Raw genomic sequence first — 27,547 nt, 5'->3', positions numbered from 1 at the left:
ACACACACACACACACACACACACACACACACACACACACACACAAAAGAAAGAATAGTGTTTCATCTACACACCCTATTTTTCCCATTCTATGACCTTCCCCAGCACAAAACAAGGGAATGTATGCCCTGTCGGTACGAATCCTTGCCCTGGTGGCGGAGACAGTGCTTCACTGTGTGACTCACCTCTCATCGTGTTCAAAATGTCTTTCATGAATGGCATCCTTTAATGGCCCACACATCAGCTCACAGCAACATGTCAGAGCCACAGAGAAGTACAAGCCGAACTGCATATGGCCTTAATCGGTCTCGAGAAGGCATATGACGGAGTGCAGAGGCAAGAGATATGGAAATGTATGAGAAGTAAATGCCTACCAGAAAAATATATGAGGGTGGTAGAAGACATGTATGAAGGTGCAATGACAAGTCAGGAGCAGTGCAGGTGCAACAAATGCATTTCCTGTGACAGTAGGACTACTTCAGGGATCTGCTCTCAGCCCATATCTCTTTGACCTTGTCATGGATGTACTAGTCAAAGATGTGAAAAAAGATGCACCTTGGAGCATGATGTTTGCTGATGATGTGATCCGTGAACCCACCCAGGTGGCGGCGCTTCAAGACAAGCTTGAACAATGGAGAAAAGTTCTAGAGGAAAGGGGAATGAGAATTAGCAGGGTAAAACAAGAGTATATGCGTACAAAAAATGCTAAAGATCTATATATTAACCTGCAGGGAGAACAACTGATGCTGGTCACATCCAGGCTCTTACATGCAAAGTGATGGGGGACTGGAGGCCGAAATACAGCACACGATAAACAGTGGATGGATGAACTGGAGGAAACTGAGCAGAGTACTGTGTGATATGAAGTTTAGCTGCAGAATAAGAGGAAACCTTTACAAGTATGTGCTGAGGCCTGCGATGCTGTATAGTGCAGAAAACTTGGCCAATTACAAAAGCCCAAGAGAAAAAGATGGAAGTGGCAGAAATGAGAATTTTAAGGCCGGTGGGTGGGGTGACATGAAAGGATAGACTAAGGAATGAGTATGTTAGGGGAACAGTGAAAGTGGGGCCCACAGGGAAGAAGATCCAAGAAAGTAGGCTAAGATCGTATGGACATGTGCAGAGAAGAGGGGAGTACTACGTGGGGAGAAGAGTTGAAGATCTAGAAACTGAACGATCAACGAGAAGAGGAAGACCGAAACTGAGATGGAAAGACAAGGTAGCAGGGGACCTACGAGAGAAAGGATGGCTCAGAGAAGAAGCACTGGATAGGCATTTATGGAAGAGAAGGATCCAGCAAAGCAATGCCGACCCCCATACGATGTGGGAAATTTCTGAGATGATGATGACAGTACCAGTGGGAGAAGAATTGTAAATATTCATCTTCTTAATATACTCTAAAATTATTCCCAAGGGACGGAAACAATTATATTCGGTATTGTGATATTTGGTCATGAAAGTTGCCTAGGGATGTAACAAAGGATTGAAAATACCAACTGTCCATTGTAAAAAGTATTCAAGTGTTTAAATGCTTAAAGATTCCAGGTTTGAAGTATCTCTTAACAAACAGCAGTATGCTGGTTACAGATGGGATCTGATTCTTCATATAAAGCAATACCTATTCTGCACATGAAGCAAATACACCGCCTACATAGTGTCAGTTAGTAAAAAATTATTCAGATTTATCTCTCTACAAGGCGATCAAATTATTTTGATGTAAAGAGAAGATTATTTCTGGACTTTGAGAACAATTAAATTTATTTAAGTACTCTAAATGTATTTGTGTATACCAAAAGTGGGTTCAAGCAAATAAATAATTAATTCTGTCTTTCTTTTACTTTGTTAACTAATCATTTATTATTTAAATCAAATTATTGTGGAAACATATAATACAGTCCAATTAGTAAACTGTAATCTAGCAGACGAGGTATTGGCAGAACTGAAGCTGTGAGGACGGGTCATGAATCATGCTTGGGTAGCTCAGTCGGTAGAGCACTTGCCCATGAAAGGCAAAGGTACCGAATTCGGGTCTCAGTCCGCCAAACAGTTTTAATCTGCCAGAGAGTTTCTTTATGAAGTTGCTGAAATGCTAAAAGGTTCATACACCAGTATTTATAAGGCTTCGTTCATCCCAAGATCGATAGTCTGTGTCTGACACTCATATTTTAGATCCATGAAATGAGCCTACAGAAATCTGTGGATAGTTTTCACAATTTTTAATTTTCGGTGGAAGTTGGCAGCTAACCATTACTGTATTACAGTCTACATAGCAAGTCTGCTTTCTATCTGCACACTATTAACATCTCCATGAAATACTGCCCTTCTCTATTATGTATTGGTATGATATACTCGTATGTATGCGTGTGACTCATGTAATGTGTTAGTATCATGCAGTGTCTTCTACTCTCTTTGAATCAACACAAGAGCAACTTTGATTCCAGTCGCATATTGTGTCAACATTATGAATATTAGTTTATTTATGTCATCTATCAGGAAATTTAGTGCAGTGATCGCTTACATAAACTGAAGCCACTATTGTAATGTGACTGCTGCGCTGGAATTTGAATGCGACTGGGTACAATAAATATTCTGTCATTACCGTACTGATGACTTACCTACCTGCATAAAACCAGTTTTTGCGAGAATTGGAGCTGATCATCGTCCTGTCTCTAATGACAATAAATGAGGAAAAAGCCACTCTATTAAAAGTTGCTTGTGTACATTATTGGGATATTTCCTGTAACACCAGTTTTACAGCAGTTCAACAAATTTCCTTCAATGATACGTCGAGAGCAGAATAACGATTTGCAAGTACGTAACATCACACACTCAACATGCTGAAATGCCAATGACTAAGTTACTTTAATCAAAGTACAGCTCTAATCAAGAAAAAGATGCACTACAAGACGTATAGCAAAATCCAACCACTATGCAGAAAAAATATTATATTCAGTAACAATGGAAAAGGAATATTAGAGCCAAATGCTGGCCTCTAAATTCAATGAAGTCTTTCTAATTACAGCAGGAAACAAAGTAAACTCCACGATCTACACAGAAGACAAGGAGATGCCAACGAGACAGTGTGTGATCCTGTGCCACATGGCATCATTTGGATGCAGTATGGAGGGGTATGTGGCCAGCACACAACTCTCTTGACCATTGTTGGCTACCAAGACCTTAACACACTGCTTCTCGTTCAGATAACTCCTCAATTGGTGTGATGAGGCTGAGTGGACCTCATTCCAGACCTCCCTGACTGCATCTTCCACATAGCAGTCACACACGCAAACAACTCAGACGTGGAGACGGATGCTAACAAGGAACACGGATAAAAAACAATCTGTCAAAGACAGATCCATTAGCTTTACAAAGGCAGGTTTTGCATACTCACCCGGCAGACATCCCTTTTGCTAAATCAACTGTCAATCAGATCACAAAAATCATAAGGTCAGAACAGCAAGTAATTCTTCTGGGTATGGTAGTGTTTCAGGGGAAAAAAAAACCCCTGATGTCTTCTGCTGACTTGATAGCTCATGTAATTTATGGTTAACACTAGTGTCCATAGCATACAAATTTTAATCTGCCAGTATAAAGGCAACTTATAGTATTCTCTGGAAGTTCCACGCATGACTATTTCCACATTCTTGAATGCTCTTCTGCTCTTCTTCATTATGCGACCTTCAAATCCTAATGTGTTAACCAGGACTGTTGACGTTTTTAAAAATATTGGGAATCCGATACATCGATATTCAAAAAATATCATTATTGGCCCCCCGATATATCGAAATTTTTTTCGATATATCAACAGAAAAAATACCGACATACCAGCCAAAAAAATATTAGCTGCACATTGTAAATATACTGACACTTTTTTAGATATTCCGTACATCAACAAGCTAGCAGCCTGCTTATCCCCTTTCCAGCACGAATTGAAAGGAAAACAATGCACATTCATGCTTGGTGATAACCACTTTGCTAACAATGGTAACTGGAGGTAAGTGGCACAATAAAAGGTGTCAGATGGACCCATAATTCGGTTTTGCCACATATCTGATTTGTCTTTAACATTTCATGTCAACTTCCCTGTTTCTTCATTTCTGCAAACACCAGTTACCTATCAGTTGTAGTGTCAAAATTGCACGGTGGAGTTAAAAGTTGCAGTTTCTGTTGGTAGCACCGAGTGCCGATTATGCCAGCATTTCCCCCTCACACGTCTCTGACCATTGAAAGGAGTAATCTTGTCATTTAGATTTTTGTTCATTAGTTTCAGCAACTGTTTTTGAAGAATGCCGATATGAAGAAATAGCACATTAGTTGCATTACAAATGCTTTTTTAACGCAACTGATGTGCTAGTCCTTCACATAGGATATCTTGTTATTCCATTCACACTGCCACCCCAGTGCAATTGGACTACTACTTTGTGCCATCTATACTTGCTTCACACAGTCAAAGAAAAAGATTGGATGTGATGAAAACTCAAAAAGTAGTAAGACTCCTTCACACAATGAAAGTAAAATTATGTTCTGTTACAATTTCAAAAGAACAACTTCAAATATTTATCAACAATGGTGAAAAAATATACTATACATAATATAATATAAAATAAAGTAAAAATATCAGCATTCGATATTGCCATTTCAATATTGATAAATTGATGTATAGGTGAAAAAAAAATATCACCGATATGTATCAATACTTTTTTGAAAAAATATCAAAACATCAATATTTTATCAATATCCCTAGCATTACCCAACGATTGAGTGTAAATCAAAAATTCTAATATTTCATTTCATTTTCCAACATCATCACATCTACAAATTCCATTCTTAATGTACACCTTTTTACACAAGTGAATTCATGTGTTGTAAAAACTACTAGCAGATAAATCTCAGGCCATTCAGTAAATGAAATATAAAACAAACCATACTTTTACAGAGATGCAGTTCCCCGAACATTATGCGTACCTTACAAGAGTTCCAGCTGAAGGTATCACCAGGAATTTAAGGATGATGTTGGTGTTAGTGGGGGTTGAGTGGAAAGACACAGGAGGGAATTTTTGAACAAGGGAAACGAAGCTTCCATGTCATAAATGTCGTTAAATGAACTTTCGATTCTGAATAAATCTTATAGGTACTACAACAGAAGTATTATTTAACATTATCATTACAATTAATTATTCCTGACTGACAATTGTTTAATATGATTTTACTGCAATCAATCGTTATTTCGGATTGATGCTTTGTTAAAAAGTAGGTGTACGAAGGGTTGTAAAAACAGGTCTCACCTTATCGGTTTCATCCTTTTCAATTGCTGTACTAACAAGTTGACTACATGGCGGCAACAACAGCTCAAAGGCATATATGGATCGATTTGTATCATTAACATATCTTAGGAAAGAATTTTCATCCTGGAACCAGAAATAAAATTTTGTTACAATCATATTACACATTAAACAGGCGATTTCTAAAATACATACACTTGACAGCACAAAAACATGCCTGCAACTGCAATTAAAGACCTGGAAACAGCAATAACTGAGGCGAGGTGGAGGCCAAGACAAAATAGTGTAAGAACGGCCTTGGTAAAGGTGCATACTATGCCTAGGCATAGTCCAAGATAGAATAGTGGTAAGAAATGACTGATATAAGTGAAACACATATAATGTGTGAATACTTTGGAGGGATTGTCAAATGGTTCGGATGCAGCTGCCTGTTGCCACATGTAGTTTGAACAACCTCCCACTCCTGCCCCCCTCCACCCCACCTTAATGACTTTTGTTTTAACCTTTGTACAAATTAAGAGAGTAAATCTATAACAGTTCTTATTAAGGAGGTTTGAGCCCTGGCAAAACCAGAGCATATGGTTTCTACACTACTAAACTTCCACTGATTTCAATGAATACCTGTATTCTGTACAGAAGGGGTCTAAGATGTGTGCAATAATTGCCACTATCTGCCATCTCATCACCAGACGGCTGAGATCCAAATGTCATCTAAGGTTCATGATCAGGCCAGTTTTGTTACATAGTCTACCCACACATTTTCAATGTGACACACACCTGGTGCTGGAAGAGGCCACCAGATAAGAATATTGTTGTTCTGTTCTGCAAACCATCCATGCACAGTCATTAACATGTGCAGTGGAATGTGGTCTGCAGGAAACAGATTCACCACCACCACCACCACCACCAGGTAGGAACTTTTTGAATGATATGCCTCCATTGGTTTCTGTCCTGGTATAGCTTTTCCCTCTCCACTACATCCCATGTTACTCCTCTCCTCTTGAGATCTTCCTTAACCTGGTCTGTCCATCTCTTTCTAGACCATCCAATCTCTCTTCTTCCTGGTATCTCCATCTCCAAATACTGGCATGGAATTCGAGTTGGGTGCATTCGCTTCACATGACCGAACCACTTCAATCTCAAAGCACTCATTCTCTCCTCTGTTGTCAACGTCATCCGCAGATCTCTCCTTACATGATCATTCCTGACTCTGTCTCTCCTAGTTTTTTGTAACGTTGACCTAAGGAACTTCATTTCACATGCTTGTATTTGACTCTCTTCTCTCTTATTTATGACACAGGCCTCATGATTAGCAGGAGATAAGTTTTATATATACATGATCTGTTTGGCCCTTTGATGGACTTCCTTGTCCCATACTAGATTTTGTACTTGGTGCAAGAAGCTAGATCCTTTTGTTATTCAGTTTAAGACCATTAGTTTAGAACTTCTATTGCATGATATGATACTATTCAGATAATTGAAGCTTTTCACACTCCAGTATGACATGACAAGGTGTGGGCATCTTGCTCATCTTCATTCCCACTGTCTTGTTTCTTCTTACAGTTAACTTGAATTTTTTTAATTTTGTGTTCCAGTAATCTAGTCTGCTCTGAACCTCCATTTCTGTCTCTCCCCAAATGGCGATTTCATCAGCAAAAACAAAAGTGTTGAGATATTCATATTCTTCTTGCTTGATTTCTTTCATGATTGTGTCCATAAGTGTAATGAAGAGTAAAGGGGAGAGCGAATTGCTTACCTGAGCACCTCTATGTCTTAAACCATTTTGGTCTTCCACCTCTTACTTGTACACTGCTCTCACAACCATCTTACAGCATTTGGACTTTTTTAATTAATGAATCAGAACATTATGTTTTCTCAATCATTCCCATATTTTATCCCTTGGTACACTGTCATATGCGTTTTCCAAATCCACGAATACTACTATCAAAAGTCCTTTCCTTTTGACCAATATTCCTCCATTAACTGATGGAGGGAGAAAATGAGATCTATTGTTCCCCTATTACTTCTGAACTCGTGCTATTGTTCCTCTAATTGGTGTTCTAGAATTTTCCGCAGCCTTTTTTCTATGACCTGTTCCATTATCTTAAGGCAGTGTGATTCCTCGGTAGTTGGTGCATTTCTTTATACTATCTTTACTGATCAATGGTATTATAATTCCTTTTTTCCATTCATCTGGCACTTTCCATATCAGCCCCAGCACCCGGTGTAACCATTGTATTTCATGGACTCCTGCAGCTTTAATCACATCCGCTGTCAGCTGATCTACTCCAGCCACCTTCCCACTTTTCAACTGTTTCAGGGAATTCTTAGTGTCTAACCAAGAGATTGGATCCTGCTCTTCCTCTAATTCAGTGACTTCGGTGTCACTTTCTTGTGCACCTTCTCCATTCAGTAAGACTTCAAAATAAGTCTTTATCTCTTCTCCGATACCTTCCATGTTCCTGATAATACCCCCATCCTCTGTTTCAATCACTTTTATGCCTTATCTATTAGATCTTTTACTTTTCAATATCCCATATAGCAGTTTTTGGTTCCCTTTGCGATCCTGCTCTAGTTTCTGGGTGAATATTTCCCAACTCTTCTCCTTTTCTTCTTTCACAATTCTCTTTGCAGGAAACAGATTAAACCCTCACAATATGAATATGCTGGACAGTATCAAGTGGACTGTCTATCGTGTGAGGCATTGCTAGTTTAAAGAAAAGATCCAGCCCCATACTGCCACATACATATGGCCATAGTGAAATAAATTGTGCATATATTTAGGTTTGAAATGGACACCTTGTAACTTTTATACCATCACTGGAAAATTTTTTGCAGTGAAAAATATCTTTTTGTCTGTCAGTTACTAATGCCAATCTCCTTGACAAATGCTAATTGACACAGTCTATGTTCATCACAGAGTCTGGAGTCTATCCTTGACAGCAGCATGTTTGTTCTTTAGCAAGACTTTCTAAGCTAGTACCAAAGAGTATGCACTGATCTGAGAAATGTAATATGTTTACTTCAACTTCACAGGTTTAAAATTGTTATTATTATAGTGTAATCACTTCAATATCCTGGTATCCTGGCCTGGTGCTGAAGTAGTCCACAGTCAAGTTACTGTATGCCTACTGACTTCTTCAGTTTCCCATGGAATCTAATGACATACAGTGCACTCAGACTTTGCTCATGAATAAAGTGGCTGGACTTCCAATAACGTAGTTCATGTGTCTGATCTTGAATCTTCTATTGTCATTGGTTATTAAAGAATGAATGATGTACTTACTTACATATATAAACAACTGGCCACCACAGCCTGTCATAAAATGACCAGCACATTCAGGCTATAGCAAGTATCATATCAAATAAAATACACAACTGGCCATTAAAATTGCTACACCAAGAAGAAATGCAGATGATAAACGGGTATTCACTGGACAAATATATTATACTAGAACTGACTTGTGATTACACTTTCACACAATTTGAGTGCGTAGATCCTGAGAAATCAGTACCCAGAACAACCACCTCTGGCCGTAATAATGGCCTTGATACGCCTGGGCATTGAGTCAAACAGAACTTGGATGGCGTGTACAGGTACAGCTGCCAATGCAGCTTCAACACTATACCAAAGTTCATCAAGAGTAGTGACTGGCGTATTGTGATGAGCCAGTTGCTCGGCCGCCATTTACCAGACGTTTTCAGTTGGTGAGAGATTTGGAGACTGTGCTGGCCAGGGCAGCAGTCGAACATTGTCTGTATCCGGAAAGGCCTGTACAGGACCTGCAACATGCGGTCGTGCATTATCCTGATGAAATGTAGGGTTTCGCAGGGATCGAATGAAGGGTAGAGTCATGGGCCGTAACACATCTGAAATGTAACGTCCACTGTTCAAAGTGCTGTCAATGCGAACAAGAGGTGACCGAGACGTGCAACCAATGGCACCCCATACCATCACGCCGGGTGATACGCCAGTATGGCGATGACGAATACACGCTTCCAATGTGCGTTCACCGCGATGTTGCCAAACACAAATGTGACCATCATGATGCTGTAAACAGAACCTGGATTCACACACACACACACACACACACACACACACACACACACACACACACACACACACACACACAAAAAAAGTTTTGCCATTCGTGCACCCAGATTCGTCATAGAGTACACCATCGCAGGCGCTCCTGTCTGTGATGCAGCGTCAAAGGTAACCACAGCCATGATCTCCGAGCTGATAGTCCATGGTGCTGCAAACGTCGACGAACTATTCGTGCAGATGGTTATTGTCTTGCAAATGTCCCCATCTGTTGACTCAGGGATCGAGACGTGGCTGCACGATCTGTCACGGCCACGCAGATAAGATGCGTGTCATCTCGACTGCTAGTGATATGAGGCTGTTGGGATCCAGCATGGCGTTCCGTATTACCCTCCTGACCCCACCGATTCAATATTCTGCTAACAGTCATTGGATCTCGACCAACGCAAGCAGCAATGGCGCTATACGATAAACTGCAATTGCGATAGACTACAATCCGACCTTTAACAAAGTCGGAAACATGATGGTACACATTTCTCCTCCTCACACGAGGCATCACAACAATGTTTCACCAGGCAATGCCGATCAACTGCTGTTCGTGTATGAGAAATCGGTTGGAAATTTTCCTCATGTCAGCACGTTGAAGATGTCAGCACATTGAAGGTGTCGCCACCGGTGCCAACCTTGTGTAAATGCTCTGAAAAGCTAATCATTTGCATATCACAGCATTATCTTCCTGTCGGTTAAATTTCGCGTCTGTAGCATGTCATCTTCGTGGTGTAGCAATTTTAATGGCCAGTAGTGTAGGTTTTGAAAATATAATTAGGTAGATGTCAGGATACTCTACACCAGTCTCAGAAACAGGACAGGATTTACTGGAACAAAAACTGGCACAGCTCCAAGGATTTCTCTTTTGGATCATGGAATATTAGAAGCCTGTATCGCCCTGGAACTGCCCAAATACTAGCAAACGAATTAAGAAAATATAGAGTGCAACTGGTAGCTCTCCAAGAAGTAAGATGGCAGGGAACAGGTTCACTGAAAATAGCAGACGGGACAATAATGTATGGAGACTTTGGTCAGCGCCATGAATTTGGAACCGGTTTCTACATTCATAAATGAATAGATGACTCAGTAAGGGAATTCAAACATGTTAATAACCGTATATCATACATAACTATTCAGACGCAGTGGTTAGACATTAAATTTCTAAATGCACATGCACCCACAGAAAATAAGGACGACAACATGAAAGAAGAATTCTACCGCCAACTGGAACAAACGTACAACTTATTAAGTAGGCACAAGGTGAGAATAGTGTTAAGAGATTTTAATGCCAAAGTAGGAAAGGAAGAAATCTACAAGCCAACCATCGGCAATTTTAGCTTACACGAGGAAAGTTCAGAGAATGGGGTTCAACTTATAAACTTAGCAATGACAAATGGTCTCACGATAAGCAGTACAAAATTTCAACATAAACGCATTCATTTAGGAACATGGATATCACCAGATGGAAAGGTAGTCAACCAAATAGATCATGTAGCTATCCAGAAACGATTCCAAAACAGTATTAAAGATGTCAGAACCTTTAGGGGAGTGGATTGTGATACAGGCCACATGTTAATAATATCAAAAATGAAAGTAAAACTCAAAAGGAAAGTGAATAGAAGTAGAGAAGAAATTACAAGATATAACATAGGAAACCTGGCAAAAGTAGATATAAAAGAAAAGAAATTAAAAGCAATCCAACAAAACCGAGACTGACCAATGCAGAACCACAGGATGTCGAAAGCAGATGGAGACACCTGAAGGGCTGTATTCAAGAAGCAGCTTCCAAAATCATATGTGAAAGAAAACAACCTAATAAAATTTGGTTTAACACAAAGTGTCAAGAAAAAGTGCTGGAAAGAAGAAATACGAGGAATGCATGGATTAAAGAAAGGGACAATATGATATTGAAGGAAAGATACTATAAACTCTGTCAAGAAATGCAAAGAACCCTAAGACATGAGAAAAGGGAATACTATAACAATGTGATAAGAGAAGCAGAGGATGATTTCCAACATTACAGGACAAGGCAGATGTATCAAAATAAAAAAAAAAAAAAATAAAAATCCTTTGGTAAATTCAATAAAAGGGAACAGTTTATAAAGGACCAGTATGGGAATATACTGACCAACTAAAGTGACATACAGAACAGATGGAAGACATACTTTTCACAACTTCTCAACTGCAATGACCAACACTCTTACTTTAAATTGAAAGAACCTGATACAGTTGATACAGTTACTGCCCCATCAGTAAATGAAATACAGCAAGCAATAAAGAAATTAAAGAATAACAAGGCTTGTAGTGAGGACAAGACATAAGCCAAGTTATTAAAGAATGGAGGTCCACAACTGGAATTAGAAATACAAGCGTTAATAGAAACAATTTGGGAGACCGAAACCATTCCTGCAGATTGGAAAACTGCAATTGTGTACCCCATATTTAAGAAGAATGATCCACTAGTTTGTGATAAGTACAGAGGAATTGCCTTACTGGACGTCACCTACAAAATCTTATCGAGCTGCCTATTAAACAGGCTGATACCAATAACAGAAGAAGTGATTGGGGACTACCAAAGTGGTTTCTGCAGAAACAGATCCACATCAGATCGCTTATTCACCCTAAGACAAATAACTGAGAAGGCGTGGGAATTCAATGTAGATGTTGTAAAGGTACTTGAATTACGGCACCTCAACTCAACCTCTCGATGCCAGCAATATTCTACTGTGTTTCTATAAAGTAGTTAACATGTTTCTGAGAAAACATTCAGATTTGATTTCATTAATGTAGAGGTGCTTTGATACATCAATATGTTTATGTTGCAATGATATTATTCTTATGTGTATTCTTTCTTTTGTCACAATGATCTTTGACGTACTTGTAACTCTGATTTTTGGGCGCATAAGCGATTATTAGTTGTTAGATAGTCGGACCTGGAGAAGGTCAAGTGCTGGACGTCATGTTGGAAAGACGCATATTGTAGTCAGCTTATAAGATGTGAACTTTAACAGTGAGGAAGATGTTTTCAAGTATGTTTTGTATTGTGAAGTGATGTTTTGTGTGTTACGTGATATTGCAGCAAAAGTAATAAAAAAGAAGTGTAACTTAAATTCGGAGTGCCGATTACTTTTTTTACATCACCATTGCCCTGCAAAAGTGTAATCTTCAAGAATGGTTTGTGAAATACATCTATAAAACTTTTGAATATAGCAGAATAAAACCTAGGCCTCTTTGCATCCGAGCTTGGAATCATCACCACCTAGATTTTCGACGATTGAGCCATGATTTTACAACGAGACCAGCGTGCGAAACACGAAAAGATGAGTGCCTAGTTTATTCATTACTACATGAAATGACTTTATTAACTGTGCTCTAATGACACCTGCCACATTATAACTTTGTTGTTGCCCGAAAATGAAGTATTTAGCGGCGTGAGCAACACCACAATCATTAATAAATTTTGACCTTTGTTGTGGTTGGGTTGTTAGAATGTCCACATATTATTCGTAGATTTTAAGAAAGCCTTTGATAGCATACACCGACAGACACTGCTAAATATAATGAAGGAATTTAAAATACCATCAAAATTAATCGGATTAGTTAAAATGTGTATAGATGAAACTTTGTGTCGCATAAAGACACCAGTACAGTGTGTTAACTGTCAGATGGCAGACCTCTCCCTAGTCCTGAATCGGTAGAAGTCTGTAAACGTCGGGAGGCTCTGGTAGGCACGCAGCTTCGACTGCTGCCAACATTACGTAACTGACTGTGTTGTACAAGGTAGCCATTGTCGTCTGCTTTGTTATTGTTTTGCGCTGTACTGTTCTGCGTGTTTTTATTGTGCAGTTTTGCTGAACATTATCAAAATGAGTGAAGAGGCAGTTGCTGGCCCATCTCGGGAGTCGCCATCAACCCCAACCGGTAGGCCTAGGGTTAGAAGGAAACCAGTATTACGTAGCGATGCTCGCAAAATTATATTGCATGTGATTGAATGCCGCGAAAGGGAAAGGGAGCAGAAAAAATTGCTTCATCCCATTTACAAATCTTCAGTGAGAGCTGCTACATACACAGGACAAAGCATGCGTAGCATTGGAAGATTGAAACAGTTTTCCAAGTATCATCCTGGTGTATCACCACAAACGCCTGGCAAGAAAAGGTGTGTTTCCATTTATTTCATTTTTCCTTGCTACCGTATTGCTTTGTATGGAAACACCACTGGTTACTGTATTATTTCAAAACACATTCATATTACATTACATTTCCAAATGGTCTGTGAGCGCATAGTAGACAAACATAAATACATTCATTTTTATATATACAGATTTTAATGTACATGACGATTTCAGTTTTGTTTACGAACAACATTTAAAGCGAGTTTTACTTCCAAGCCTTTAATCTGCTTTCGTGTAAGCATGACGCGCAATTTGTAGTGCCAGCACTGCAACTTGTAGGCTTGCCTTGTCACCCCCCCCTCCCCCCCAACAGCTCCTCTTCCCTCAACAGCCAATGCTTGCTTCTTCCTCTCCCCACACTCCCCTCACAACTCTGCCGTCTTACAGTTAACACACTGTAGGAGAAACTGAAGATTTTAAGGTGTACACTGGACTGAGACAAGGGGATGGCACTTCACCTATTTTATTTAACCTTGTCCTAGAGAAGATCGATAGAGAATTTTCTAAAACCAGTCCACAAGGGATCCAGCTACAGGATGTGAACATTACAAGACTTGCCTATGCAGTTGATGTAGCACTAATAATTAGTTCCAAAAGGAAATGAATCAGAATGATGCAAAATTACTACAAAATTGCTAAGAAAACAGGATTACATGTTAATGAAGAAAAGACAGAATACTTGCCCATAAGTAAGAAAACAAGAAAAGATGCACGTCTGACTGTAGATGGATCCAATTTCAAGACTGTTAACCACTTCAAGTACCTAGGAAGTCTTTTTAATAACAACAACAGAACTTATATAGAAATAGATGCCCGTTTATCAACAGCAAACAAGACACTTTCTAGTTTCATCAAAATTCTAAGAAAAACATCACTTAGCAGTAACCTCAAAATTCCCTTATATCAATCGACCATTATATCTGTGATGTTATACGGATGTAAACATTAATATTTAGAAAGAAAGATGAAGAAAAACTGTTAATATTCGAAAGAAAAGTACTAAGGAAAATTTTCAGACCTGTATATGACAAAAATAACATGGAATGGAGGATAAGAAGAAATGTAGAATTAAGAGGGCTGTACAAACACCGTAACATGATCGAAGTGCTCAGGAGGAGAAGATTGAATTGGGCAGGCCATATAGCAGGAACGACAGAGAATAGACTATCTAGACTGGCATTCAGCAGAACAATAGATGGAACGAGAGGAAGGGGGAGACCCAGAATCAGATGGCGGGATAACATTCGGGAGGACACAACTAGGATAAACAGTAACAGCAACTGGACAAACAGTGCATTAGACAGGCAGAAGTGGAAGAGGCTCCTAGAGCAGGCGTATGGTCGATAAGGCCCTTGCCACATATAAAGTAAAGTAACGTAAGATGAAAAATCTACTTGCCAAGCAGTGGGAGGAGAAAATACATGTGCAAGATTTCAGAGCCAGCAGCTCCTCCTGGCAGAAAGGCGGAAGTGGGAAGAAGAAGAATGATGGAAAAGGCCTGGGAGGTATAGGAAAAGGGGACAGTTGGAAAAGTCACTCAGAACCCCTGGTCAGGGGAGAATTACCGCACAGTATGAGAAGGAAAGAGTGACTGTTAGTGACAGTCAATTTCCCTAACTTTTATAGGTTTTAGATTTTTTTATCTATCCAATTATATCATAGTATAATTATCATGACGTTCTACAAGAAATTTACTCTAAAATGACGTTTTAGAGGTGACCCTACTATGAAGGAAATTAAGCATTATTGCTCTTCACATCTGTTCAAACAATGGAAAATCCTGGATAGAAAGTAACAATATTATGGAAGGAAAGTTGCTACCCACCATATAGCGGAGATTCTGAACGAACACGCACGCACGCACGCACGCAGTCTCTATACAGTGCGGCTTCAGTTGCCAGAGACTGCAGCCATGCATGCATTGCTGACCGAAAGTTTATTTGTGACAGTCTTTTTGTTGTGCCTATCTGCAACTTCACATCTGTTCATATAGACCTAATTTATAAGCTGTAAAGTCTTATAGTGAGGGAGCTTTGCAGTCGAGCACTTTGACCAGCAGATAGTGCTCGGGAATTATTATTAAAATTGATTGCCAATTCTCTCACAGACAATGTACCTATTTTCTCAAAATAAAAATATGTTCTACTGCATGGCTAATTGCAAAACAAATCTGAATCTTTTCAATAGTGGGTATAGAACTTGCAATGAACAATTTTCTCATTTTGGTAACAGATGGTTAATTCAACTACAATTACCTAATGCATTTCATTCTGAACTAATTATTATTCAGCACTGGACTGGTATGAAGAGTTTAGGCCATCAATAATTCATTCTTCCTAAACTTCGCAGAAGTCAGAAGACTGCCTCATAGCTATCGCAAATCAGTTGCAGAAGATGGTGCTGCAGACATATCAGGTTGTTTAAAAGTTTCAGCAATTTTATTTCTATACAACACAGCCTCAACTCTCTGAAATAATTTGTGTAGCTTTGGACAAATAAATCTCCTCCCACTTGTTGAGTTAGGTCACTAACTCAACAATAAACTATCTGAAGTACAACATCCTCACATACTGCCCATATTACAGGCAGCAGCAGTTTATAGAGGTAGGTCTTCACAGTATTCTGACCTGTGTGCCTGCCTCTATTCTAATGCCCAGTATTAAAAGATCAAGTTCAATGTTTGAGACCATTCATTCTCAATTATTCAGATAGAACCTATCACCTGTTTGTTGAAGTTCTGCTCAAAGCAGTCACAATTTATTTAACTTTCTTACATTCCAGTAATAGCAGTTTTATCCAAAAATATTTTCACAATGAAAATTGTGGCTGACTGCTTGTCTGTGTTCCAAATTCCCGAGAACTCTCTGGTGCATCCACTCTCGCGAATGTTCTCTTTGCACAGCACTGCCTTCCTCTGATCCCCAACACCTACTTTTTCTCATAACTTTGATGAATACAAAGTGCTTTATTGTGTGGTCTTTCACATAAAATGTATACTATAAACATAGAATAACTGTTCAGAGCATGTTCAACAGAAATGCACGGTTATCATACTCTTCAGGGTACATGATAATATTTGTGAAGAATTTAAGTTAAGTGGTACAGTAGGTATCTAAGTGTATTTCATCTAGTGTAGTGCAGAAATGCAGGAGAATCTGGTGACTGCTAATGACAAGTGCTAGAAAATTTCAATACAAAAATGGCAAAGTTAGCAATGTGACAATTTGTATTGAGCAGGATACAGTGGGATGAATTTTACACATTCTGCCATTATGATTAAAATTTTTCTGAAAGTTCTAATTAGTTACATATTTATTACCATTAGCTCACTTTACGTGCCACCCAGCAGTATGATATTGAAAACTTTTGACTTCACAACAGATAGTAGGTACGGGCAATTTTGTGGCATTTAAGAGCAGTAAATCAGGCCAATGCTGAAAATGAGAAAAACTGTGGTAGGAGAAGACATTAGCAAATTATTTTACACCACACACTAAAAAAAGAAATTGGATTTTCACAAAAGGAAACTGATAATTATATCAACTGATGTAGACAGTGAACTGAAAGAAGACAAAAATAAGGATAAGTAGCAGAAATGAGATTAGTGATAAACTTAAAGATTGGGGATCATTTAGTAGATGAAGTAAAGCCAGTCTACTACCTTGGAATCAAAATAACACACAATGGACAAAGTGCGCAAGATAGAAGATGAAGCAGACAAGCAATGGCAACAAGGGAAGCCCTTGCTAATGTAAGTTTATTACTATCAAACATTGGCCATAATGAGAGGAAGAAATTTCTGAGACACTAAGTTTGGAGCACAGCACTGTACAGATGTGAATCGTGGACTGTGACAAAAATGGAAAATAACAGAATCAGAGGGTTTGACACGTGATATTATAGAGGAATGTTGAAAATTAAGTGGACTGATAAAAAATGAACAGGTTCCCTGTAATATGTGGAAAATGCTAACAAGAAGGGCAAGATGACATGCCATGTATGAAGATGCCAGGAAATAACTTTCATGGTACTATTGGGAAACTGCAGGGGAAGACAGAAATTGCAATATAGCTAATAAAGGACGTAGGATGTAAGCACTTCATGACAAAGAGATTGGGGAAAAACTTGATCAGATTTGTATTTGTCCATTTTCATAATATTTTGTATTGGATTTACTACAAAGAGATTGTGCAAATTATATATGAAGATGGTGTCTGTTCTTTTGGACATCTCCGAATGAAATCGCTACATTTAGCTGCATACAGGCGTTGATATACATCAATAGTGTGAGACAATAAGTTGGGAATGTGGGTCTTACGGGAGGCATGCCGGAGGTAAGTCCCGTCAGTCACACTATCCTCTGTGTCTCAGATGGAAAGAGCGCCTGCCACGTAAGCAGGAGATCCCGGGTTCGAGTCCCGGGTCGGTGCACACATTTTCGACTGTCCCCGTTGGCATATATCAACACCTGTATGCAGCTAAGTGTAGTGATTTCATTGTAATGTTCTCTTCTTGTTTGGTTCATACTGAAAAACTAGGCCCAAGACCCTATTAATGATGGTACCTTAGAACTTTTCAGTGTTTCCTATTTCCTCTTAATTTTTCTAGTTAAGTGACTTGATGGTATTTATAGAGAAAACACTATCTGCTTCTGCCAATAAATGAATTGGGGTTGGCAGACCACTGAATTTTATTGTAAATCGAAAGCCAAAACTGAAAATTACTTGGTACCTCTCTTGGCAATTTTACTCATTACTGCACCGTAACACACAACTAACTACAGTCAAACTTGGGGCTCATTTCTACAAAAAGCTTTGCCATCAAATTCAGCTACAAGTATTACCCAATGTGCTTTGGAGTTGCTATACAGAGCATTGTTTGCTAATGAAAGGGTACTGTACTTGCAAGGGAGTTTTGGTCTTCTTGGAATACCCTGTCAGTGCAAAAAGTTTTGACACTGGATTAAAAAAAAAAAGTGGTTTTAATGTTTCAGGTGTTCTACATACTCTCTTCCCAATTGAGTACAAGGCATGGAATGTTCACATAAGCATGTGAAACTGTCAGAAAATTCCTTCTTTGGGATGTTTAACTTGTGCATCACCATTGGCTTAAATTTCAATTATGTCGTCAAGTGTTGATCCTCTTGTGGATTCCTGCACTGACATGTTTTGGTAGATTCATATTCATAACACGAAGTCTCACCACCCATGAAAATTTTTCCCAAAAAAGAATTATCTGTGTTTTGTATTTCATCCAAGTCATGGCAGGTGTCCACATATTGTTTCTGTTTGGGAGCTAAGGTGTTTAGAACACACTTTACACAACCTTTTCTTTTTTCCCCCACAACATTCTGAAGAATGGCTTGAACTCTTGCTTTAGAGATGTTGCTCTTTCACAATTCGTGACACAACAACATAGACGCACTATGGCCTCATATTCACTACTTAACACTGCCTGTTCACAACTGATTGGTGAAAGTCATTAATTCAAGCTGCCACTGTGATTTCCACTAATGTTGTTTATATGCCATGAATATAATGAATCTCTGATGCTCTAGACTTAAAATATTGACATGACCATTTACATGTAACATTTACTTTGCAGACAACCCCCATATAGAATGAAAAGTTAATATGTTCCATTTCATCCACGCCAGTGCCATAAAAGACAAACTCTGAGCACGATTTCCACTGGCCAAGTTTTGTGCTGTTAAGTGTACATTGGTGAACTATGAATCATAAAGTGAGATAATAAACTACGAAGCAAGCTAAAGTGATCTGAAGTTTATACACATTTCTTGAAGAAGTATTCTTCCAGTTACGTACCAGTATCCTAGCTATGTGACTATCCAAAACTTCGGCTAAAGCCACATGCTTTGGTGCATCTTTGCCCATGCATTTGAGCAATTCTTCTTTCAATCTGACAACTCTTTCTTGTTTGTTTAGTGTCAACAAATACTTTACAGCTTTATCATTTGCAGCCGACACAAAAGTCACACCTGAAATATTTAATCCACAACTTTACAGCTGCATTAACAGAATCTAAGTATCTATTATGCATTGCAGATTATGGTGTATGTTAATTAATAGCTAAACAAATTCAACTTTCAAATACACAATTAAGGAAGGAAGGTTAGAATGTAATGTCCTGTCAGTGTAAATGTTAGTAGGGATAGAGCTTAATCTTTGATTGGGCAAGGATGCCTGACATTGTTCTATTGGGCATTATGTTGAACACCTACTTACAAACAACTGCAACTCTCAGGTAATTTACTGTTAAGATAATAAAATATAAGCTATTTCATAACAGAGGCAAAACCGTTATAAAGAAACTAATTTCACATTACTCTTATGAGTTACACAACAAGCTGAAGGCAAAATTAATTTGTGTTAAACAGCGCTTTGCATCAAACAGGTAATTCACACTTTAAATACTTTAAGTTACTACATAGTATTATCTATAATGAGAAACAAAGAGAAGGCAGCAGAGAGAGAGAGAGAGAGAGAGAGAGAGAGAGAGAGAGGTAGGTATGGTTGGTTGGTTGGTTGTTTGGGGTTTAAGGGACCAAACAGCAAGGTCATCAGCCTTGTTTCAAATGTGGTCCATTCCGCTAATGTGACATCTCAGGAAAGTCAGAACAATAAAAGTGAAAAGGCTAAAAACGTAAAAGGGCAGTCATGTTGTCAATGGTAAAAACAAAATGAGGGAAGTCAGCAAGAGAACGAACCCAACGCTATGCTGAAGCAGTATAGGCAAGACCACCTGTGACTTAAAAGGTGCAACCGCTACAATGTAGAAGTACGTATGGGAAAAGGAGACTAACCAATCCCTAAAAAAAGGGGGGGGGGGTAAAAACAGAGTGAAAGGGGAAAAGGGGAAGAAAAGAGGATCTCTGTCAGGGAGATGAGTCGGGAATCTCCAAGCACGGCTTACAGTGGGTGACAACCAGACACTCACCGCCCTGCCCCAACACCAGAGAGAGATTAAAAACCTTAAAACTGAGAATAAAAACCACTTTCCCGGAGGAAACCGAGAACCAGAGAGACCATCTGGGAATCGTCAGCCAACATCAAAGGTAAAGTGTGGAGGAGTCTGTACTTAGCACACAGAGCCAAAAGAAGGGGGCAGTCAACCAAAATGTGGGCGACTGACTGGAAGGCTCCACAACCACAAAGTGGGGGTGGTTCATCACGCAAAAGAAAACCATGGGTCCGCCTGGTATGGCCATTGCGGAGACGACACAGTGTGGTCGAGTCCTTTCGGGAGAGGCGAAAGGAAGTATGCCATGGGCCTGGTGTCACCTTAATCACACGAAGTTTATTAGACAGGGGACTAGCCTCCCAAGAATTGGCCCATGACTGTGCGAAGTGGGATTTGATGTGAAGCTGTAAACCTGCTGCAGCAGGGGTTACAGAAAATGGGGGATAAGTGACTGCTCCCCCAGCCAAACGATCAGCGAGCTCATTGCCCGGGATACCCACATGGCCAGGGACCCAATGGAAGTCAATGGAACAAGCAGCACGGTGAATATCAGCGAGAGGATCATGGATGGCAGAGACCAAGGGATGGTGCGAAAAACACCGGTCAATAGCAAGAAGGCCACTCATTGAGTCTGTACATAACAAAACGCGGTTGTGTTGGGACTGTTTAATAAAGGTAAGGGCCTGGGAAATTGTCATCAATTCCGCAGTAAACACCCCACATGTAGGTGACTGCAGATGATTTTCCGTTCCAACAGAGGACGTGAAGCCATACCCCACATGATAAGCAGATTTAGAGCCATCAGTGTATAGAACAACAGCATCTCAAAACTCCCATAAAATTTGGCGGAAAAAGGAATGGAACACCATCGGGGGGATGGAATCTTTCGGACTTCGGCGGAGATCCATCCGAATTCAAGGCCGAGCAACTAACCGGGTGGGGGGGGGGGGGGGGGGGGTCGAGGAAGACAGGACAAAGAAGGAAGCTGAAAATCACGGCAAAGAGACACAAGGCGGAGTCCAACGGGTAAACCCGCCTGAGGGCAGGAGTCGGGTGGGCGACGTCCATGGTCTGGGAACAGGATAGAATAGAAAGGATGAGTGGGAGAGGAACGGATAGAGAGTGCATAAGACACCAGAAGCTGGGACTGCCAAACAGAAAGGTGGGGGATCCCAGCTTCAACCAGGAGACTATCAACAGGGCTAGTAGGGAAGGCACCGGTGGCCAAACGGATACCACGATGGTGGACTGGATCCAGTACTGCAGTGTGGAAGGAGCAGCTGAACCATAAACTTGACAACCATAGTCCAAGCGAGACAGAACTAGAGCACGATAAAGACGGAGAAGGAGGGAACGGTCCGCACCCGAAGAGGAGTGGGCAAGGAAGCGAAGGACATTGAGTTTACGGAAACATCCTACCTTCAGAAGTCTGATATGGGGCAGCCAAGAGAGCTTGTTGTCAAAAAGAAGACCCAGGAAACGAAACTGTGGGACCATAGGTAATTGTTGTGCATCGAGATAGAGCTCTGGATCAGGGTGGATCATAGTACGGCGACAGAAGTGGACCACCCGCGATTTTGAAGGAGAGAATTGAAACCCGTGTGAGAGGGTCCATGCAGACGCACGCCGTATAGCTCCCTGGAGCTGCCGTTCTGCAGATGCCATCGAGGAGGAACTAACCCAAATGCAGAAATCATCCACATAAAGGGTAGAGGCGACCAAAGGACCGACAGAGGCCACAAGTCCATCGATAGCAATGAGGAAAAGAAGGACACTCAAGACAGAACCCTGTGGGATGCCCGTCTCCTGGGTCCGTGGAGAACTAAAAACAGTACCAACTCGAACCCTGAATGACTGATGGAACAGGAACTGGCAGATAAAAATCGGGAGTGGGCCCCGAAGACCCCACTGATGAAGGGTAAGTAAGATGTGATGCCATCGGGCCGTGTCATAGGCCTTGCGAAGGTCAAAAAACACTGCAACCAAATGGCGGCGCTGGGAAAAGCCTGCTGAACTGCGGATTCCAAGCGAAGTAAATAATCGATTGGAGATCGTTCCTCTCGAAAGCCACACAGGTAAGGGGACAATAGATCCCGAGATTCGAGGACCCAATTGAGCCGACGGGCTACCATCCGTTCAAGTAACTTACAAACAACATTGGTCAAACTAATTGGCTGATAGCCGTCAACAGATAGGGGTTTTTTACCAGGCTTAAGGACAGGAACCACGATGCTATCCCTCCACTGAGAAGGGAAGTCACCCTGGAGCCAGATATGGTTAAACACCCGAAAAAGATGTTGCCGTTGTGGAGCACTGAGATGTTGAAGCAGTTGGCTATGAATGGAATCTGGGCCAGGGGCCGTATCATGAGAAGAAGATAGAGCAGAAAGAAATTCCCATTCAGTAAAACGTTCGTTGTAAGATTCTGACTCACAAGGGGTAAAACATAAGGTGGAAGCTTCAGCCCGCTGTTTCTGGTGAAAGAAAGCAGCTGGATAGGAGGCTGATGCTGATGCCACTGCAAAATGTTCTGCAACTAATGGGTCCGTACAAAGGCCATCTGGGAGGTGAAGGCCTGGGAGGGTGGACTGCCGATGGCAACCTTGGAGAGAGCGAAGTGTAACCCATACCTGTGACAGAGGGACAGTAGAACCAAGGGAAGAAACGAATCGTTCCCAACATATCCGCTTGCTCTGTTTGATTAAATAACGGGCTTTAGCGCAGAGGCGTTTAAAGGTAGTAAGGCTGGCTACGGATGAGTGCCTCAAAGTGTTGCAAAGCTCGACGGCGATCACGGATGGCAATGGCAATGGCAATGGCCGTACTCCACCATGGGACTTGCCGGCGACGAAATGGTCCAGATGAGGGTGGGACAGCAAGGCTAGCAGCGCGAACAATCGCGTCAGACACGTCACGTAGGACGTCATCAATACAACCCAACAAACAGGGAGAAAACACGACCTGTGCAGTGTATAGAGGCCAATCGGTGCGTTGGAAAGACCAATGAGGTAACCTGTCCATCGGGGAGCGGGAAGGGAGCGAGATAATCAACGGGAAATGGTCACTATCACAAAGGTCGTCGTGTGGCAACCAGTGTAATGAAGGGAGGGGAGAGGGAAAGATCAATGGCAGAAAAGGTACCATGACCGGCACTGATATGAGTAGGGGAGCCATCATTAAGAAGGCACAAGTTGTGGTCTGCAATAAACTGGTCTATGAGAAGACCTCGTCTAGATGGAAAGGCACTGCCCCACAAGGGATGATGAGCATTAAAATCCCCAAGGAGGAGGTAGGGAGGAGGAAGTTGCTGAAGAAGGGCAGTTAAGGCAGCAGGTGTAAGAGTCCTGTCAGGAGGGAGATACAGATTGCAAACCATGACCACAGAGTCTAGGTGGACCCTAACAGCAACCGCTTCCAATGTACTTTGAAGAGGAATCCACGTGCTAGCAATGTCTGTACGCACCAACGTACAAACGCCACCAGAAGCCCGCAGGGGTCTGACCTGATTTCGACAGAAAACACGGAAGCCATGGAGGGTCGGTGAGTGAGCATCAGTAAAATGAGATGCCTGGAGAACCACACAAGCTGCAGAGTAAAACGAATGAAGGGATTTCAATTCCGGAAGGTGATGATAGTATCCATTACAATTCCATTGGAGAACCACAGAACGATGATTTAAATGGGGGCTGAACACGCTAAAGCCAGTCATACCACCGGGTCCCCACCTGTCACCGACAAGGAGGGGGCGACATCCATGAACGACAGGTCAGAATCCGATTGTGAAGTCGGGAATGGGACCTCCGGTGACACCAGAGGCTCTTTGTCACGGAACTTATGTTTCTTCTTTTCAGGCTGAGATCGAGCAGGGCTGTGTGGCATAAAGGAGCCAGTGGCAGCAAGATCAGGAACAGGAAGAGACCGGGCGACCTGGGGGTCGACAGACCGTGGCTCTCGCGGTCGTCGCGCGGTAGCAGACCTTTGGCCTGGAAGGTGCCAGGAAGGGGCATCCCAGGAGAGGCGCCCTTGACCGGCAGATGCCGAAGGAGTGGGACACTTCTCTGGCTGGGGAGTGGGAGCAGCGCCCAGAGGAGAAGGTGTGGGAGCCGGAGGGGAGGGGGGTAGGAGAGGGGTCCGGGATGGGGGTAAGGAAGGGGGAGGAAGGGGTGAAGATGTAACCAAAGCGTAACTAGATGTCATGGACACAGGTGAAGACGTGTATACTTCTTACGGGCCTCTGTGTAGGTTAAACGATCGAGGGACTTATACTCCTGTATCTCCTGGTGAACGTGGAGAATGACTACCATGACAATTTACACACACAGGAGGGGGAACACAGGGACTCCCCTCATGGAGTGGATGTCCACAGTCACCACAGAGAGGGGCCTGTGAACAGCGGAAAGACCTGTGTCCAAAACGCAAGCACTTAAAACACCTCATAGGAGGTGGGACGTACGGCTTCACATCACATCGATAAACCATAATCTTAACTTTCTCAGGGAGGGTATCCCCTTCAAAGGCCAGGATAAAGGCACCAGTATCAATGCGATTGTCTTTAGGACCCTTCTGAACATGCCGAACAAAGTGAACACCCCGCCGTCCAAGATTGTCCCGAAGTTCATCAGTTTGAAGGATGAGGTCCCTGTGAAAAATCACACCTTATACTATATTTAGAGACTGGTGGGGGTTAATGGACACAGGAATTGTGCCAAAATGGGTACAGGCACGAAGGGCCGCAGATTGGGCAGCTGAAGCAGTTTTGATCAGCAACGAACCTGACCGCATCTTGCTCAGGGAGTCCACTTCGCCAAACTTGTCTTCAATGTGTTCCACAAAGAATAAAGGTTTGGTATTGGTGAAGGTATCTCCATCAGTCCTGGTGCAAACTAGATAACGGGGGAAAGGTTTCGCCCCTAGCCGATGTGCCTGACCCTCTTCCCAGGGGGTAGCCATGGAAGGGAAGGCCGAAGGGGCAAGAGAAGCAGCACTTTAAGAACCAGTTCCACACAGAGAGACGGCCGCAGAAGAACGGCTAGAGTTCTGGACCCATATGCGTTTCATTTGCATAGCGTCCGCCCTGATACCACCCACTCCGATCAGGGGCTCTCCTCACGGTCGCCACCCAGCCACAGCAAGGGCCGTCTGGCACGGCGGCCATTGCCAGGAGTTCCGATGCTCCAGGATGACGAGCAACCACTCCAAGGCATGCACGAGGAGGTCACAGCTCAGGTATCAGAAGTGTGATCCCTGTGTGTTCAGGGGGCTCAATCAACCAAAATGGTACATAGCGACCCCACCACACGGGCTGGCTACCGTGCTGGCTATGCACCCTAGCATCAGACAACGATGTGAAAGAAAAGGTGGAATGTACTAGGAGGGCGCATGTCGGAGACACTAGGTAAGGTGCTCTTCCCCAAATGGCTCACACTACGGAGGAGAAATTTTGTAATGGAGGTCAAACCCCAGAGGGGGACCAGGGAATGCCAAAAGGAGGGGATGACTAAGCAACAAAGCCGAATTGTAAAACCAACAGAACCAGGAGGATAGCGGGGGCCAACATAAGCAAGGACACCAAGAGAGGGAGAGGAGAGGGCGATGGGAAAGGGGAAAGGAGGGGAAGGGGAAGGAAATGCAGCCCTGGAGAGAAAGAAGGCTGCAATAGCTCGGGGCCCCGTGCTCGCCACGCACGTATCCACAAAAGAGTTGTGGACCCCCTGGGGGGGGGGGGGTTTGAATAGAGATATATATATATATATTTTTTTCAGTAAAACAATTTCAGAATACTCTCTCACCTGCTTTCCATACTTATGGAACTTTTATTATTCGTTTAAGCTGTGAGACTTGTCTCTCAGCTTTGTTTTAGGTGTTGTCAACCTTTCAGTCATTAATGTTTAATATTTGAACATTTTTATAATCTATACAGAAACACAAAAGCCTATCAATAGGATCCCGTGCCAGTGTGCTGTTGACCAGCATTTAGCTCTACTGATGAGGAGCCTAAAAAAATTTAATGTAAATGTGAACAGACATAAAACACTAATTATTCCTTCCATGTTATTAGCAGTATTTTAGTTTTCATGGCTACACATATAAGCTGAAGAGTTTAATCTTGACTAACTGTCTTCAAACTATCTACTTTTTTCCCCAACAAATATTTTTTCTTTTTTTCCCTTTTTTTAAAAAATGTAAAAACTCTACGAACAAAGACTTAAAAGTGATTTTCAAATGATGTGATCACATCAGTTTTTCTATCCTTTTATGTTCACTAATTACTTTCGCACCTGTACCAGTGCATCAGAGACACAGTTGACAAAAGTAAAATGGGCAATGGAAGGCGACAAACAGAATCTGAAATATCAAACAATGGAATAGCCAGAATGGCAGGTAACAATATTATCAAAAGGAAAGCTGTCACTCACTGTATAGCAGAGATGCTGAGTCGCAGATGGGGGGGGGGGGGGGGGTGACCCAACACACACACACACACACACACACACACACACACACACAACTGCAGTCTCTGGCAGCTGGAGCCATACTCAGCTGCCTTCAGCTGCCAGAGACTGCAGTTGTGTGTGTGAATTGCATTTGTGTGTGTGTGTGTGTGTGTGTTTGTGTGTGTGTGTGTGTGTGTTTGACAAATGCCTTGTTGGCCGAAAGCTTATTTTGTGACAGTCTTTTTGTTGTGTCTATCTCCGGCTCAGCAACTCTGCTAAATGGTGAGTTGCGACTTTCCTTTTCATAATATTGTTACATAGAATCTAAAATATTTATTTTTGTTCTGAAATATATCAAAACAAAAATACAAGAATATAACCAAGTTTACTGTCAGTTAACCCATTACACTATCTATGCACTTCCTGTCAGCGTGAAAAATAAATCGTTTCTGACACAAACATAGCCTGTTGTGAATCGTTATCTATGGAAACATCCTACACTTTTTATGATCCATCATCAGACCCTTCCTTATTGAACAAACAGAAAGTAAATTGTTAGCTTTAAGATTATTGGCCCATGTACTA

General features: G+C 41.6%; 1 protein-coding gene across 3 annotated transcripts in view; it reads right to left on the bottom strand.

Moving 5' to 3' along the window:
• Positions 1 to 27,547, bottom strand: part of LOC126092050 (uncharacterized) — a 206,835-nt gene that overhangs the window by 83,190 nt on the left and 96,098 nt on the right. For all 3 annotated transcript variants that reach the window (XM_049907455.1, XM_049907454.1, XM_049907457.1), the window contains exons 8-9: positions 19,373 to 19,545; positions 5,286 to 5,408 (exon numbers count right to left, since the gene is read on the bottom strand). In XM_049907455.1, coding sequence (XP_049763412.1) covers positions 5,286 to 5,408; positions 19,373 to 19,545 — 296 coding nt within the window. The remainder of the gene's footprint in view (positions 1 to 5,285; positions 5,409 to 19,372; positions 19,546 to 27,547) is intronic.

The sequence above is a fragment of the Schistocerca cancellata genome, chromosome 7, assembly GCF_023864275.1.
Source record: "Schistocerca cancellata isolate TAMUIC-IGC-003103 chromosome 7, iqSchCanc2.1, whole genome shotgun sequence".
Lineage (NCBI taxonomy): Eukaryota > Metazoa > Arthropoda > Insecta > Orthoptera > Acrididae > Schistocerca > Schistocerca cancellata.
Note: the sequence above shows the minus strand (reverse complement) of the source record. Positions and strands in the feature narration are given on the sequence as shown.